Source organism: Gymnogyps californianus, chromosome 2, assembly GCF_018139145.2.
Source record: "Gymnogyps californianus isolate 813 chromosome 2, ASM1813914v2, whole genome shotgun sequence".
Classification (NCBI taxonomy): Eukaryota; Metazoa; Chordata; class Aves; order Accipitriformes; family Cathartidae; genus Gymnogyps; species Gymnogyps californianus.
Genome location: NC_059472.1, coordinates 107,540,351 through 107,557,531, shown reverse-complemented (window position 1 = coordinate 107,557,531; position 17,181 = coordinate 107,540,351). Strand labels below are relative to the sequence as shown.

General features: G+C 38.8%; 1 protein-coding gene across 1 annotated transcript in view; it reads left to right on the top strand.

Annotated features, from left to right (window-relative positions):
* Positions 1-17,181, top strand: part of CNTNAP2 (contactin associated protein 2) — a 1,235,323-nt gene that overhangs the window by 738,702 nt on the left and 479,440 nt on the right. The window contains exon 10 of the mRNA XM_050890726.1: positions 879-1,050. Coding sequence (XP_050746683.1) covers positions 879-1,050 — 172 coding nt within the window. The remainder of the gene's footprint in view (positions 1-878; positions 1,051-17,181) is intronic.

The window sequence follows — 17,181 nt, the reverse complement described above, 5'->3', positions numbered from 1 at the left end:
TACCAATAAACTGTTGTTAGCCCCTCTCTCTTCCTTCCTGCTCTCATCTTAAACAGATTCTGTCTAAATTATTTTCTTTAAGCTTTTTCAGGGAGTTCATTGTTAAAGATTTACAAGTAGTGAATGAGGCTCTCCACTGTCTTATCAAGGATATTTTTCTCAAGTAAATTGACACATTCACTTCTGAAGAGCATTCATTAAACAATTACATAGAAACATCCTCTGTCTCCCTGCCTTTTAGCCTGAGTCAAGACACTCATCTCTTATAAACCACGTTCAGAAAGACAGGCAAATGAACGTATTCAGAGCAAAAATGAAAATACTACAGAATGTCCTCAGATTCCTCAGAAGTGGACCAGGACATTAGATTTTAAGGCTAGGTTTAAGTTTGCAGAAAGTTTCCAGCACAGTATTCATTGCCCCGGAAGCCTAGTTCTAGAGAAAGCTGAACTGGAAATTCACTTCATGGAATACATGGAATATATTTTTCTCAGAAAAATCTGATAAATGGGAATGTGATTCCTAAAATATAGCAAGGAGATTAATCCTTTTCCTACTCCCTTAATCTTTGTAAGAAGAGAGAAGTAATGAGAAACAGCAACAGAGGGCTGGGGGAGGAGAAGGGTAGCAGAAGACTTCCATCCTGTAGACAAAAATTAATGAAAGAATCATCAGCTGTACTGTATAAATTCTTGCAGGTAGTTGCCAATGACTTAAATCAATAACATTGCAATGTAATCTAATAACTGTATAATATTTCCTTCCCACCTTGCCTTTTTCTTCCCCCATCTAGAAAACATGTCTTTTCCTGCGAAAAAATGCTGGCTTGAGTAATAGGATAAGAAGTTAATAATGCTCTTTATTCTGCTGCTCTACAGGGTTTCCTATACAGATGAATGACTCGCATCACTCGCTATTTCAGCATTCATTTCAAGGATGCATGCAGTTTATTCACGTGGATGATCAGCTGGTGGATTTGCACGCAGTGGAGCAAGGCCAGCTGGGAAGCTTTGCCAATGTCACCATTGACATGTGTGCCATTATTGACAGGTAAGTTGCGGAGACATCACTGATACTCTGATACACTGATACGTGTCCTGCATATTCTGAAAATATACAGTAATACAGAAAAAGTGGTTCTGACACTGCCAGTGATCACATCAAGGCAGTCCTACATTTTTAGCAGTGGGAACCATGCTTAGATGATGGAGATGATAGTTTTAAGTTGTAGATCATGCAGGGTGCAGTGGAAAGCATATCTCCAATCTCCCCACTCTCAGGCAGAGGAGGAGGTGAAAAGCTCTTGTAAATCAAATTCAGGCCATGGTTCAGTAATACAGCTGCCTTGAATAGAGGGAACTCTCCCAAAAAGTCACACATTTTGTCTGTTTCTCAGATGACTGTTATGGAGATCTTTTTGCAACTAGAAGTTGTGCTTCCTGGCTTCAGTGCCTTCTGGCTTCACTGAATTCCTCAGAGAACTAAAATAGGTCCACATGCTTGCACAACTGTGCATGTAATAAATGCTCACACGTTATTAAAATAAGGCTTAGTGGTTTTTTTTTTTTTTCCAAACTGAGAAGAGTAATTCAGAATTATGGCAGGCTTTTGCTTTGAGCTCTACCCTTTCAACCACTTACTTGTGTTAATTTCTGTTGCTCCTGATTAATAGTTTCTTCTTTGTTGGCAAAAAAGAAAATACTAGGAAAGACAGGGAAAGAGCAAGTAGCCCAACTCCTGAATGCAGGCAGCTTGGCTTATCATGAAAATTACCTACATATTAAACCCATTGCAAGTCTACTGGGAAGCTGAAAACGGCTTTTTAGAATTCTATTTTGAAAGAAGCAAAGATTACAAGATCATAGAACCCTAGAATAATTCAGGTAACAAGCAACCACTGGAGTTCACGTGGTCCAAGCCCCGCCCAATGCAGGGCCAACTTCAAAGCTACGTCAGGTTTCTCAGGGCCATGTCCAGTCGAGTTTTGAGTACCTCCAAAAATGGAGATTCCACAGGCTGAGTGTCTCTGGATATCATCATCAAAGATCTGCATAGTTATGGTAAAGAAATGCATGTGCTTTTAATTTCCTACTGTAAGTTCAGAGAATCTCAAAGAGATAAATGCTATTGTGAAAAAATGAAATATGACATACTGCCTTGGTCTCGCAAAATGCCTTCTCTTCCTGAAATGTAGACATCAGTTTGCAATAAACAAGTTGTGGTGGGTTGACCGTGGCCAGCAGTCAAACACCCACCCTACCTTTTGCTCACTCCCCACTCCCGGGAGATGGGGAGACAAATAGAAGGAAGGCAAAAAGACTCGGTGATAAAGATGGCAGCTTAATAAGAATGGCAATTTAATAAGAAAAGGAAAAGCTGCACATGCAAGCAAAGGAAAAAGAGGAATTCATTCACTACTCTGCATCAGCAGGCAGATGTCCAGCTGCTTCCTGGGAAGCAGGGCCTCAGCACGTGTAATGGCTGTTTGGGAAGAGAAACTCCATAACCCTAAACATCCCCCCTTTTTCCTCCATTCCCTAAGTTTTTATTGCGGAGCATGACGTTGTATAGTATGGGATATTCCTATGGTCAGTTGGGGTCAGCTGTTGAGCTGTGTCCCCTCCTAACCTCTTGCCCACCCCCATCCTCTTGGCCTTTATGGGGGTTGGTGTGGAGAGAAAGCCTTGATGCTGTGCAAGCCCTGTTCAGCAGCAGCCAAACAGTGATGTGTTATCAGCACTGTTTTGGCCACAACTGGGAAGCACAGCACTATATGGGCTGCTATGAAGAAGATTAACTTAGTAGCTTCATCCCAGCCAGACACAGTATACCATTTTAGTAATGTCAGTGTTAAGGAACATGCTTTGCGGCATACCAGTGAGTTGTTCTGGCCTGTCAGGCTGCTTTAGATTGCTGCTTTTCATGGTCCTGTTGAGGGTTGAAGTGAAGAGCTGCTGTCATAGGGAAGAAGTTTGTTCTATCTCCTCACATACAACTGAAATTAGAAAGGCCTCCTGGGGTTAGTATTTGGTAGTTTGAATTGCTTAGTTCTATTTTGAATATTTGGTTTTGGAAACGTAAACTGACTTGGAAGAAAAGATGTGAAGATACATCTAATTAAGTCTCTGCTTTTTCCCCAGTGGATAAATCTAAGCTTATGTGATAGTTTGTATTGATCGCACTTATGCCAATGTCTATTAGAAATAATTCCATCATCATAGTGAAGTTAATCAGTTAGGCTTTTGCAATGTATTACAATGTAATTACAGTTAACTTACAATGTAAGTTAATTAGCAGAGGTTTACAATGCATTTTTGAAAAACAGGACTTAAAGCTTCCTATATGTCAAGCAGCTTACTTTTGAAGTGAACTTCATATAGAAGTTACTATTTATAAGGTATTTCTTTTTATAATATATAATAACGTATATTCAAATATTTCGTATATTATAATATAATGCCATATGCCATACACTATATTATATGAAATTTTATTTTTTTACTTTTACTATTTTAGTATTTTACTATTATTGTTATTATTATTTTACTTTTACCTTTTACTATATCAAAATATTATTATGTTTTATATATTTAACACCTATTATATATTAGTTTTATTTTATATAGTTTATATATATAACGTTTGTATTCATAATATATTTTAATGTAAATAACAGTGTTTTACATATGTTTGTGTATGTGTGATTTCTTTATATAAGAAAACGTATTCTCACTCTGTTTCTCCCTTCTGCCACCTTGGACCCTGATATAATCTTCATTATATAAATTAGAACTATATGTCTTATATTTATGCTTTCTAAGCACTGGAAGATTGTGTTGCAAGCAGAATAACAATAGTATAATCATAGGAAATTAAATAGTGTCCGAAGAATTTTCTTAGGGTTGGTTTTGGTTTTTTTAAGGATTGAGATGTAATCTAGTTTGTTGTTTTCCCATGATCAAGTTTATTTCTTTGCAGTTTGCACTTTAAAACAAACCCTTTGACTAAGAATTAATAATGCCAAGCCTTAGACCTGACTGGACTTTCATGGCTGTCTTATTAACATCTGCAAATAAGAGTTTACAAGCACTTCTGTTACAATATGCCACTATATATAACATTTTTTTATGTGACTTTCTTTTAAAGGGTCCAAGTACCATGTGTGCTATATATTAGCTTAATTTCATTTCCTTTGAAATAGGAAGATACTTGTGGCTGTGATACTGGGATCCTCCTGCTTTTTTTAACTTGTTTGGCTCTGAATAAAGGCTTCGGTCATCATCAACATGGAAATTGCTTTCATAGCCACACTTCAGTGAAGACCCCCACTGGGCAAAAAGACAAGCTGTCACATTGAATTATTCTTACTGCAGACTTCAGCCATTTGGTTGGGGGGAAAAAATGTGAAGTTGTAAATGGTGGCATTTTTTATCGTTAGCCAGAGCAGATAGCAAAGAGGGGACAGTTTTCTCTATAAGAACGTGACAAAAGGTACTGAGGGTGGTGAGTTCTCATGTTGCACCCGCCTGGAGGTTACTGCTTCCAAAGTCCCAGGTTCTGCCAAGCTAAACACATGCCCCGTATGGAAAAGGTTTCTGCATTTTAGTTCCAGTATTTTTTTAAGACGTTAGAAGAATAGTCACGTTAGAGTATTACACTTGTATTTGGGAGATACAAGTATTGAACCAGTGTCTTTTTATTTTTAGTCTTCCCCTCCTCACATGAGCATTTTGCTATTGCAAAGAGTACAAGCTGAGATCTTATTGAAAGGGAACACCAAAGCTAAGGAACATTCTCTTTTTACCAGTGGCCAAATAGTATAAATGCATATAATTTCATGAAGGTATATATATAGTAATTACAGGCAATTAAAATGCTACTGAGAAAAAATAATCATCCCTGTTTCTGTATCTTAATTAACTTTAATTGTAGTAGCAATGGAAGTTGCATTGGTGTCACAGTGATCAACATGCTGTACTTCTTGTGACAGCACAGGTCCCTATACACCTCCTTTACTTATCATTAACAAACTAACTTGTTGTTACAGCCCAGATGGTACAGTTGTACTTTAGGATTTTAGCACAGGACATTGAACAGGAATTATTACTCACAACTAATTTATCCCAGCAGTCTCAGAGAATTCTAAAGCTTGTCTGACTTTGTTGTGGCTAGAATTATGGATTTTAATCATGAAATCGCAATGAGGAGATACTAAAATGATTTCAAAATATAGTGTCCAATCTGTCACTGTAGATTAAGCAGAACATATGCCAATTTTAATGAAATTCTCTGTGTACCATAAGAGGTGAAATGACAGAAATGGGGAAAAAATGTGGTACCAAGAATTTTCATGTAGCTGCTTCTAGTATTTTATGAATGTGTAATCTGTATGATTCCCTCTGTAACAGTGAGATGAATTAGATGCCAATTTTTGATAATAATTTCACATTAAAGAATTAATGTAAGTAATCAGATAGGTGCAGCAGAACATTTCTGGGTGATTATTGCTCACCTGCTGTGGTGATACACTCTGTATGACAGAGTGCCAGCATTTGGCTTTAATCCCATACAGCCACATTCTCTAGACTATGTGATTGCCAATCAAAACTTGAAATAATTCATTTAAATAACAAAACACAGAAAGCATATTGGTGCACGAAAATGGCCACAATGTAACTGGCAGCAAGACAGAATTTCTTTGGAATTAAAAATCATCATTGCAAATAGTCTTAAAATTCTTCACTTTTGGCTCTTTACATGGACTTTTGGTTTCTGGCCTTCCTCTCTGTTCTCGCCTTCCCTCTACCAGTTCAGTGGCAAGGCAGACAGCAAGGAATAAGACAGACATCATCCTGTAGTACTCTGCGTAAGAAGCAGATGATATACCAATTTCCAGACTGGAAGCAAAACCTGTTTTACGGCTGAGTTGTTCCCAAGACAAGTTCACAAAAAAGAAGTGAAATAGGACTGGGGAAGAGCTGAAACCATACCATGACTTCAGCCTGCAGATGTTCCTGGCCATATGGCTGGAAGCCACTTCCTACATGTGCCTTCTCCCTCTCCTCTCCCTCCCCCCACTTCTCTTTGGAACCATACAAACTTTTGTCGTGGAAATGGAGATGAAAGCTGCCTTTCAACAAGAGAGATTCAACTGTGTTTACTTCATAATCCATCTCAGTCCAGAAAGGTGACTTTGGAGACACAGATTATAGCTCAGATGACAGTGACAGTGCTTTTAATACTATGGCACTTGTCCCCTGTGTACCAGAGTGTGACAACTGCCATATTACTTAACACAGATCAATAGACAGCTGGAAGGTTACAAACTCTACAGAGCTGGCCACAAAACAAGAATGGTTTAATTACCTTTCTCTTCATAGTATATCTTAGTTTTCTGCAATAATTTTTTTTTTTTACTATGAAAAAATCTCCATTCTCTCACATTAAAAAAAGGAGAAAACACTGTAAAAAATAGAGAAAAAGGAGGCATGAGAAACACCAACAAATTGAAGGAATTCGGTTTTCCTATGTGTTCACAAACTTTCTCCCTTGCATGCAGCTGGAAAAATTTGCTTAACTTGCAAAACTTAACAAAGAGTGAGTCCAATGAGAATTAAAATATATGTTGTTTTAGAGATAAGATACTGATATAATAATAGTTGCTCTACTGAAGATGTCTATGCAGCATTTTGGCATCCTCAAGAAATTGGCTGGATCTTCCAGCTGTCATTAGTTAGAAGGGAGGTCCCCAAGACAGCAACACAAGTACAGATTTTTTTAAATAACTTTTTGGGCCCGCAGGCTATTCAAGTGAATTGTTATGACCTGGTTTTACCACTTCAAATCAACCTTACTTAGGAATTTAATGTGTTTAGGTGACAATAATAGCATGGACTTTATAATAAACTTTCCTCAGAAAAGTATTTTTCACTTTATTCTTCTTTATCTAAGATCACCCTACTCCTTTCTGATCTTGCAAGGGGGACATAATCTTATGTCATTTGGAGCTGTGCCATGTCCTTGAGTTCAACAGTAGAGGAAAATCAAGTTCTTTTCAATGTAACAGTAGTTTTTAAAATAAAAAAATTGCACATTCTAGGTCATTCTAAAACAACTTAATGTAAGCTGCACATGGAAATAATATTTGACATTCATTATGATTCAAATAGTCATAATTCTTTGCAAACAACCAGTCAGTAGCTGTTTAAGCAAGTTAGAATAGTTTGAAATGCAGATGGTTTGAACACTATTTTATGCTTATGCCTTTACCTTGGTTTTTTTTTTCTTCTTTAGTCACTTTAACTTATATTACACAGGTTGCAATAGTCAATAGCATTCTTATGAGACTTTCAAGTAACTGTGTGGGTCATATACCATCTTGTAGCTGGATGCCTAAATATTTTGAAATCTCAAAAATCCTCTGTTGTTCTTTGTCCTGTCTTTAATCCTAGATAAACTCTGCAGAGAGAGGAAAAAAAAACTTCTTTCATTTTAACTTCAATAAATATTAATCCAGCTTTCTATTATGAAAAAATGTATGCTACTGAAAAAAAATTCTAGAACAAGTGGATTATTTGTTCATGATAAATATTTGTTCTTGCTAAGACAGTAAATATTTAGGTGTATTTCTGAGGGGGAGGACTATGTAAAGCAGAGTTCTGGACAACCTGACAGCTAATTGGGGTGGTTTCTGGGCTGCAGGGTTGGTTCCTGCCATGGCCTGAGGGAAGAGAACAGCACTGGGTTTGTCCTTGGGAGCCAAGTGGCCGAGGACACGTCAGGGACGCCCAGCAGCTGTGCCCAGTGCACGGCCACCAAGGGCAGGGACAGCCCCCTGGGCCTCCTGGGCACAGGGACTGCCTCGGGGCCAGCACCCCAAAGGCATTCTTCTGAAGGATGGTGGGCAGAGGGGCGGTGGGCAGAGGGGCTACGCATGGGGGTCCCATCACCCTCATGTCACAGTGCCACCACTCGGCAATGCAAGAGTCACAATGCCCCAGGGCAGGATAAAGGGGGCATCCTCCCATGTCCTGCTGCCAGAGCTGGCCTGGGGGCAGCCCAAAGACATCTGAGAGGAATTTCTTGAGGCGCCGATGGACTGGCTTGGCGGGAGCTGAGGGAGGAAGACTGGAGGAGTCTGGACAAGGCTGCTGGAGATGAGAAGAACCACCAACCCCTGGAGGTGCCCAAGGTTATCAGGCCTTTTCAGCCAGATAAGCAGTGGCCAGACCAAGGGAATGCCTTCATGAGGAGCACTGCAGAGCTCACCATCCTCATCCCCTGTGGAGCCAGTGGCAGTAGCCGTAAGAAATGGGATGCAGAGATGTTGCCAGGGGTCCCAGTGCTTTGGAGCACCCACTGGTGCCCTCCCAGGCAGGGGAAGGATTCTTGCCCCCAAGGTCAATTAGGCCAGGGGCCTTTTGTCACTCTTGGAAGCCCCTAAGAAGGCTCCAGGTTGAGGGAGAATAGGGCTTGGGCATCTGCTGGGAGGCATGACCAGCTTGTGGGACGAGGAGGCAGGTTTTGCTCACATGCTCAGGGAATAGCCAATTGCCAATGCTGGGGTCAGAAAGGAATCTTGCCCTGCGGCAGATTGGCACTGGTCCCCAGGAATTTTTTGCCTGCGTCTGCAGCATTGAGCATGGCCCCTTGCCAGGGCTTTTTTGGGCCGTTTTGGCTAGGTGCCTGTTGCTTATGCTCCACGAAGGTGGTCCTTGTGCCCTGCATCCGGGGATGGAAGCTTTCTAGACTCACAGGACGGGCCTCCAGGGAGGCCCCTGGGAGTTGCTTCTTGTCCTCTCTAACATTGAGTACAGCCCTTTGTCAGGGCTCCTTTGGGTCGTTTCGGCTAGGTTCTTGCCTGCTGCTCTTGCACCCCCAAGGTGCCACTCGTGCCCTGGCACTCTCGGGCTCTCTTGCCCATTGCAAGCTTGTAGCAGGAGCGAGCTCTGCTCTTCCCTTGGCTCCATTTCCCCAGAGGTTCTTGCTTGTGCAAAACAGCCCGTGCTTGGAAGGGCTCCAGGCTTGCTGCCCCATCAGGAGCTGCTACTTTCCAGCTCACCCTGCATGCAATACAAGCGCAGGGCAGGCACAAGAGCGCTTTTCATGCATCACTGGCCAAGAAGCACAGCGGCGCAGCAAGTTCTGGAAGGCAAAAAGTGTGCTTGACATCGATATGTGTCATACTTTTGAAAATACGCCATGGTACCACACACCTCTTCTTCCTCTTCTTTTTTTTTGTGTGGTTGGTATCAACGCTCATTTAAGTTGTCACTCTTCAGGAATCAGGGACTGCTTGGCCTGTATTCCTGCTGCTACTTTCTGTGGCTCTGTGGCTTTCCTTTGCCAGACTGCAAGGGATGTTTTTGCAAGCTAAACTGAAGAATGCATCAACCTGCTCCTGGCTACACATGTGCATCATGTTAATGCTTGTGAGCATTGGCTCTGAAACAGACTCAGAAAAATAAAATAAAATCCTGTTTCCACTTGTAACCTTTGTGATCTGTGTCCTTGAAAGTGTTTTTGGAGCTGAAAACCCCCTGGCATTTCAGGCAAATAACAGTCTCATTGTTATTTGACTCATGGTGAGCACAGGAATAGAATAGAATAGAATGGAATGGAGTGGAATGGAATGGAATAGGAGTAGAATAGTTGAGTTGGAAAGGACCTACAACGACCATCTAGTCCAACTGCCTGATCACTTCAGGGCTGACCAAAAGTTAAAGCATGGCATTAAGGACATTGTCCAAATGCCTACTAAACACTGACAGACATGGGGCATCAACCACCTTTCCAGGAAGCCTGTGCCAGGGTTTGACCACTCTCTCGCTAAAGAAATGTTTCCTCATGTCAAGTCTGAACCTCCCCTGACAGATGCAGCTTAGAGCCATTTCCTTGCGTCTTGGCACTGGGTACCAGGGAGAAGAGATCAGCACCTCCCTCTCCACTTCCCCTCCTCAGGAAGCTGTAGAGAACAATGAGGTCACCCTTCAACCTCCTTCTCTCCGAACTAGACAGATCCAGAGTCCTCAGCCACTCCTCAGAGGATGTGCCTTCCAGCCCCTTCCCCAGCTTTGTTGTCCTCTTCTGGATGCATTCACATACCTTAACATCCTTTTTAAATGGTGGGGCCCAATTTAGGGGATTGCATTCCCATACTGTGATCCCCCACAGCACGGGTATGCAATTTGTACAGCTATAGTGAATTATTTCAGGATGTGCTATTTCCTCATGCATTTGCCTTGTGGGGTCTTTTACAAAGAGGAAAGCATGGTTTTAAAATGCATGGGCTACCAGTTCATTTTCAAGTGTAACTCAAAACATAGGTTTTATCCTCTAAATTCCATGTCATTTGAAATCCTTGTTCCTTAAAAACTATCTTTTTCCTAAAAACCCTCTGGACAGGGGGCCCTCCTGGCAAGAGAATTTGTCTCTAGCCTCCCTCTGCCTGCTGATTTATCAGATCCACGTTTGGACACATGCAAGGGCCTGTCTTGTCACACTAAGCTTGCATCAAAATGTTGAGATTCTTTAACTGAATAGACATAGTCTGGCAGCTTTCTGCACTCATTGCACCAGTTTTGCTAGCTAATTACCAAACGTGTGCCAGAAGATTGTTTTTCATAGTTTCTCTTTTAATTTAAAAAACCAATCAATGTAGTTCCTTTGTGTCTGAATAACGTCATCAATAATTTCAGCAGTATCGTCAAGAGCTAACCGTTCTTTGTAGCTGTCTCTAGGTAGTTATCCACAGAAGGAGACTGAATTATCATGCCTGGAAGGAGAAGTGCATGATCATACATTTCCATTCCATGCTCATCATAGGTAATTGTAATCCGTGAGCTGACACAGGAGAGCATCCAGTTGATTCAGAGGTGTTTGAGATTGACTGCTGATCAAACCCACTTACTCTTCTTTATTCCTAACAACTCATGCTGGAGTCACCCTTAGGTATGGCTGGGCAAACTTTACTTTTTAACCTTCGCAGCTTCAAATCTGACAACCTGCTTCAGCCAGCATGGCTGTGAGTCAGTGGATTGCCCAGGAACATGCCTGGAGCTCCACATTACAGATTTTTATGTTCAGTACATGAGAGAGGAGGGGTTACTGTCACAGAGGCATACACCTACCTACGTTTACTAATCTAGTAAGATTAGTAGGGCAAGGATTTGAAGAAAAGTTGATCAACAGTGGCAAACTTTTAAAATCTTATTTAAATAACATTACAAACTCTTTTGGCAGAACCTCTGCTTTTTTGTTGTCTGCTACCACATCACTGATATAGGAACAGCTTAATCAAATGGAGTAATCTATAATTTATGACAGTCATGACCAAAAGGTTTGTGTGGAAATTCATTTCTTGTTTTCTCTTAAATGCATTAGTTTACTCAGGGGACTTGCTTGGATGTGCAGCTTGTATTACATTCATGCTTAATTATTATTTTATTCTTATCCTCCTGTGGGGAAGATGTGAGCACTGAGCAAACATCCACAAAGCTCTCTCTTGGACATGAAATTTATACTCTCACAAGACTAGATTCTAAATATTGACCTGATCCCATAATAATGCTGTTGAAACAGTACCTCCTTGGTTACTCAGCTGAGTTTTGAAGCCAAACTGCTTTGATGACTCTCTCAAGTTGTTCATCAGTTAAACTGAAAAAGATAATATGTTATGCAGATTGCTTATTTTTATGTGATTAAGATATCCTTCTCCAGAATGAACGGTGCTATTCTTCTTAATGAAGCTATCACTATATGATCATTCTCAAAAATAAACAAAAATGGATTGTCATCTCAACTTTAAAGTTTACTAAAATTTTAACCAATGCAAAAAATCATGTTATTTCAAGTACTGTTCATGTTACTACTATTGCTTTTAGCATTCAAATAAGACTAAAATTGCATCATCCTCTCACTTGCATTTATGTTTATTAAATATGGATCTCTCGGATACAAATAATATTCCTTCCACTCATTTTTTCCTGTTAAAAGAAAATGGATAATCGCAATCCAAACAAATAGACTGTCTCTGTATCTGTTTTTATTTGATTATATACTATAATTAATAGTCATGGTAATACTTGATAGATATGACATAATGCTATAATAAGTAGTTATGACATATGCTTTAAGTATTTTTCAGAGACTAGAAGCAAAACAGTTGTAGACATTTCTTTGTGTGCAGTACAGCTATGATTATGACCAGTTTTAAGACTACAGCTCTGACTTTGTAATCAGGTATCAAGCTGTGAGTAAATTCAACCAGTTCATTAGAAGTATATGCATCTAAAATTGAAGGACAGCCAATCCTGTTGGATTACTAGAATTTCCACTGGATCTGTTACAAAGAGGTGTTGTTAAATCCATAGAACAATCATTTCATAATCTGGCAATAGCTTTCTGTGGTAATAGTTTTGACTAAATGCCTGTCTTAGTAAAATGTTGGGTCACTCTCTTGTTCATACAGGCAAGCAATAAAATCTCAAGAATAAGTAGTTTGTCTAGCATAAAACACTGCTACAAATAAGGCCTGTTAGCTCTTCATGGATGGGGTTTGACTTTCAGCAGAAATTGGTTTGCTGTAAAGTTCCTGCTGGATTTACATTCTTTCTTTTTTTCAGGAATCATTATAATTTTAAAACTAGCATGTTGAACTCTTTCATGCAGAGTATTCATACTGATAAGAGTCTAAAGAAATTGAGTTATAAGTCTAATAGACTAGAATTAGTCTTGTAATAATTATAGGTTGCTCTTTAAAGCTTGGAAAAAATAATAGCAATAACTATGAAATCACTAGAAATGGATAGTAGTAGTAGTAGTAATAATAATAATAATAATAATAATGCCTAGATATGTGCTTTAGGCTTAATACTGTCTCTGTATCTCTCCAGCTTCCTTTTCTCAAAAAGAAGTGCTTATGTTGTTGTTTCTGAATTTCTGCTGGTATTGAGTCTTTGCTAGTGTTTAGACTCTTTCAAAAAATTAGTCTATCCATTGAGGAAGGTATTATTCCATGTTCAATCTCGTATTTTTCCTGGATACTGATTTCACAGATCTTTTACAGAACAATAAAGTACCACCTAATAATAAGACAAATGTGATCAAATCCATTTCTGCTACTAGCACATTGAACAGAACAGATTCACCTTACCTGTTTTATGCTTTTCTGTAGCCAGCAATATTAACATTTCTGAGGATCACAGTATTTCTGTTGTGTTTATCATGACATCTTCCTTTAAAGAAAATGCAGCTAGAGAAAGACTAAGGCCGAGATTCTTTACAGGATTTACATGTGATAATACTCATTAACCTTTGTGGCTCTGCCTGTGGGAATGGGATGCACAGTCACGAGAGAGGTGCTTGAATTCTGTGTAGCATAAGTAAGTAGACATAAGCATGGAAGAGTGGGACTAACCACAGCCAAAATACTGAGCAAGGTATTGAGAAGATTGTAAGCAGATTTATGGCCTAGAAATATCTCAAATGAGAACATACACATCTGTAGTAATGAGGGGAGAACTTAATATACAGTCCCTCATTCCGACAGTGCTTATGTATTTTATCCAACAACAGAATGCATAAATAACACTGTACTTAGGCACATGATATGATTAGTTGGTGGACCCAGAAGTGTTTGACAGCAGGCTAAGTGAAGAGAGGCTCAGTTTTTCCATTGCTTCTTATGTAAACTTTAGGTGGTGAAGCAGCCAGATGGTGTTTTTCTGTATAACTTTCACTGTAGGCACATAAATAGTTTTGGGGTTGCATGGTGGTTGACCAAGATGACACATAAACTTTGAGGTTGAACAAGGATTTGAACTCTGCCTCTCCAGTTCCAGATCAAACTTATTTTCCGGTAAAGTCAACCTTCCTTTCTACATTATGTTGAATAGATTTAAAACTATTGCACAAAAAGTTTATAATTATGCACTTTAGTATTTGTGAGTCTGCAGATTTCTGTCATGCATCAAATTAAAGGCAGGTGGCAACTCTTGATGAGAAATTGAGTTAAAACCTAACCAGATTTCTTCTGAGAAATTGGAAAGAATAAAACCCCTTGGAGGAATATATGTCAGATGCTACTTGCTTAATCCTTGATGCCTTCCTGGAAGGATAGTTTAAATGAACTGACTCATACAATCCTGTAGGTTTCAGTAAACAGGTCTTCATTCTTTCCCTGTAAATGTCACCAATAGATTAGATTATATTAGCTGTTTTTAAAGAGGAGGGTACAGAAAGGAAATTAATATTGAATAGAGATTTAGATTAGGAGAGATATGAATACGATTGGATTTCACCAGAAGGAAAATACTTAATCTGAGCAGTAAATGTGTTCTATTTTTCCTGGTATAATATAAAAAAGATTAAGTAAACATAAGGAGGGGTCTTACCTGAGTGATCCCAAAAGAAAATAACTAAAAAATCATTTTTACAAGACCTGTTAATTCAGAGGAATGCTTGGTGGAAAAATCCCTCATTTATAACTGTAGAATAAATGTATTTGATATTTGCTGCTTCTAAGATTTTTTTAGGCTGTGAAGTATATCAGACAAAAAAGCCATAGCTATAACATTTTTTTTGCCCAGAAACAGAGTCTTTATATCAATCCTATACTTGAATATTTGCAACAAGATTTTAACTGGCACTTATTTCTTGCAATTTCTATTACATAAACCTCCTAATTTTGATGAAGAAGATTAAGTTCTGTGGAAGCTACTTATAAAACATCACAGTAATGAAAAAATGGTGAAAACATGCTTATAAGGATTATGGTTTGTGCTGTTGAATTAGACCTCTAAAATTAAGCCAGTTAGGATAACATTTTGAAGAACCAGCAAAATGGCCCATTATATTACTATGAGAGACTAAGTAATTCAGACATTTTTTTAAATGTTATAATAAGTAAAGCTATATTAAATAATGTACATAGTGAGAGCTCTAAACAAGAGACTTACTTATTAGAAGATTCTCAGTGAAACCAAAGCCAGTGTGATTGTTTAGCACCTCTGAAATTCCCTCCATGTGCTTATTTGTTTAAGTGAGGGTCCAAGTGTGGTCTTCAGCCATACCTGTGGTGGGAACCAGTTTGGTGATCAATTTTCAGACTGGCAGCAGAGGAAGCAGCATAGCATGCAAGGCTCCTCAGCTCCTCCTTTCCCTCTCGGTTGATTGTGGTGGGAGCAACAGGTTCCAATTCTGTCTCAGAGTACTTATGTATCCAGACAGAAATGTCTGCCTGGTCAAGATCTATTAATTGCCTATGCGGTTGTCCTTTGTTAGTTGCCTAATAAATTGTCCTTTCAGGAAAATGTAGAAGCCCTATGGAAGTATCTTACAGGCCAGCTTCTGCCCACAGGCTGTAAATTGGATTCTATTGAGTGTAGGTACCCTACACTAACTGCACACCCCATTTTGCCATATTTGGCATATCTATTCAAAAAACTCTATCAGTGTAAATTAGCCAAAGCAGAAGGAAAGCCAAGGAAACCTATGTAGATGGTTTGTTGTTAGGTTTAGGGCAAGGGAGAGAGGCAGACTATCATATTAACTGTCTGCTTTCTGATTCCTTAGAAAAGCATACGTATGATGCCTGTGCATTTTACATTGGCAGCAATTTTGGTGTTTCTTTCAGCAGAAGAATCAATCAGTTTATACATTCCTGTTTTAGCAACAATGCTGGTGAATGAGAAACTCGGTGTTCCAGTGCCAATTAAATACAACAATTTTCCGCTGGAGGGAAGAAAAGAAGAAGAGATTTCAAACCCATAGTATAAGTCAGTGCCTAGACATGAAAAACGTTGTGTGTTTGTAATTGTGCCTAGGGTTTGAAAGCCTTTACAACTGCCTGCAAGGGCCCTTAGATCAAGAATTTAAACTGAACTGACATGATATAACAAAAGGAGACATTTTCTCTAAGGTATTATAGACTTCAGACCTATAGAGATATTTTTTGTGCATTGAAAAACATCTGATTCTTATTTCTTGAAAAGATAATTGTTGCTTGTACGTTTGTTGCATTTATCTGTTGCCATGCATTCAGCTGATAACATCTCTATTTTTCTGTCATTGTGATACGTTTCATTGTTAGGACAGACTTGTTAGAGGGCAGCAGTTAATTTGACTTCAACTCTTTATTTTGGCACCTAATAGTTGCTCTATCAATCAGAACTGATTAAATCTAGGGGAAAGAATACAACAGTTTTCATTGGTCCTTATCATTTTTCATGTCACAACATTGCGATTATTGTGATTAATCTGTATGACACCGTATGGATTTCATATAATAAATGTTAGGAGCTGTTGTAGATCATTGTTCAAAGATTGATTCAAACAAGTTGGTAGAAGGATTTATTTGGTTGATTTATATCAGCCCATCCTTATTCTCTTACAGATTTACATAGCAATCATTTCTAAGGCAACATTGTGAAATGCTATTCAGAAATATTGACTCAACTGTGATTGATAGATTAACTACAGTTTACTATACTGTGATTGCAGGGGAAATGTTTTTGGTTTTTTTGAGCAGAACTGGTGCACTATATGAAATATATTTTGGTTTTCAAAGTATAAATCATTAAATTGCTTCCATTGCATTATATGGGAAGTTATCATCTAAAGGGAAGATTTACTTCCATGTTGAAATACTATGCAAAATTTTCTTTTCTGTGTTCCTTTTAGGATAGTTAATGAACAGGCAAACAAGAGAAATTAGTCCTAAATAAAGAGATTGACTTCTATGTGATATGAGTCAAATAACATGAAACACGATAGATAATTTTAAGGAAAGACCTTCGATGTTATCTAACTCTTAGTGCTAGATAGCACTGTAAATTCTCATTTCACTCAGCCTCACAGTTTTTAAGGGCTTCTAATTTTTCACTTAAAATGTTTACTTCCTGTGTAGTGGTGTTAATGACCCATCCTCCTGGATTTCTATTAAATGCTGAATACCTTTCAGATCAAATTCCTAAAGCTTATGAGGTTGAAATGTTGTCTAGACATTTTACAGCTGATTGTGCTAGTCAATTTGTACACATGCACAGGACAGTCTTTAATAGACCCTATCTATTCACTTCCTCTTCTGCAAATCAAAGCTGGAAATTCACTGTCAGTTTTAGTGAAGGTAGCTATTATTTTCACCTGTCTTTTCACTTTTCAACTAAAGGAAGGATACCAAGC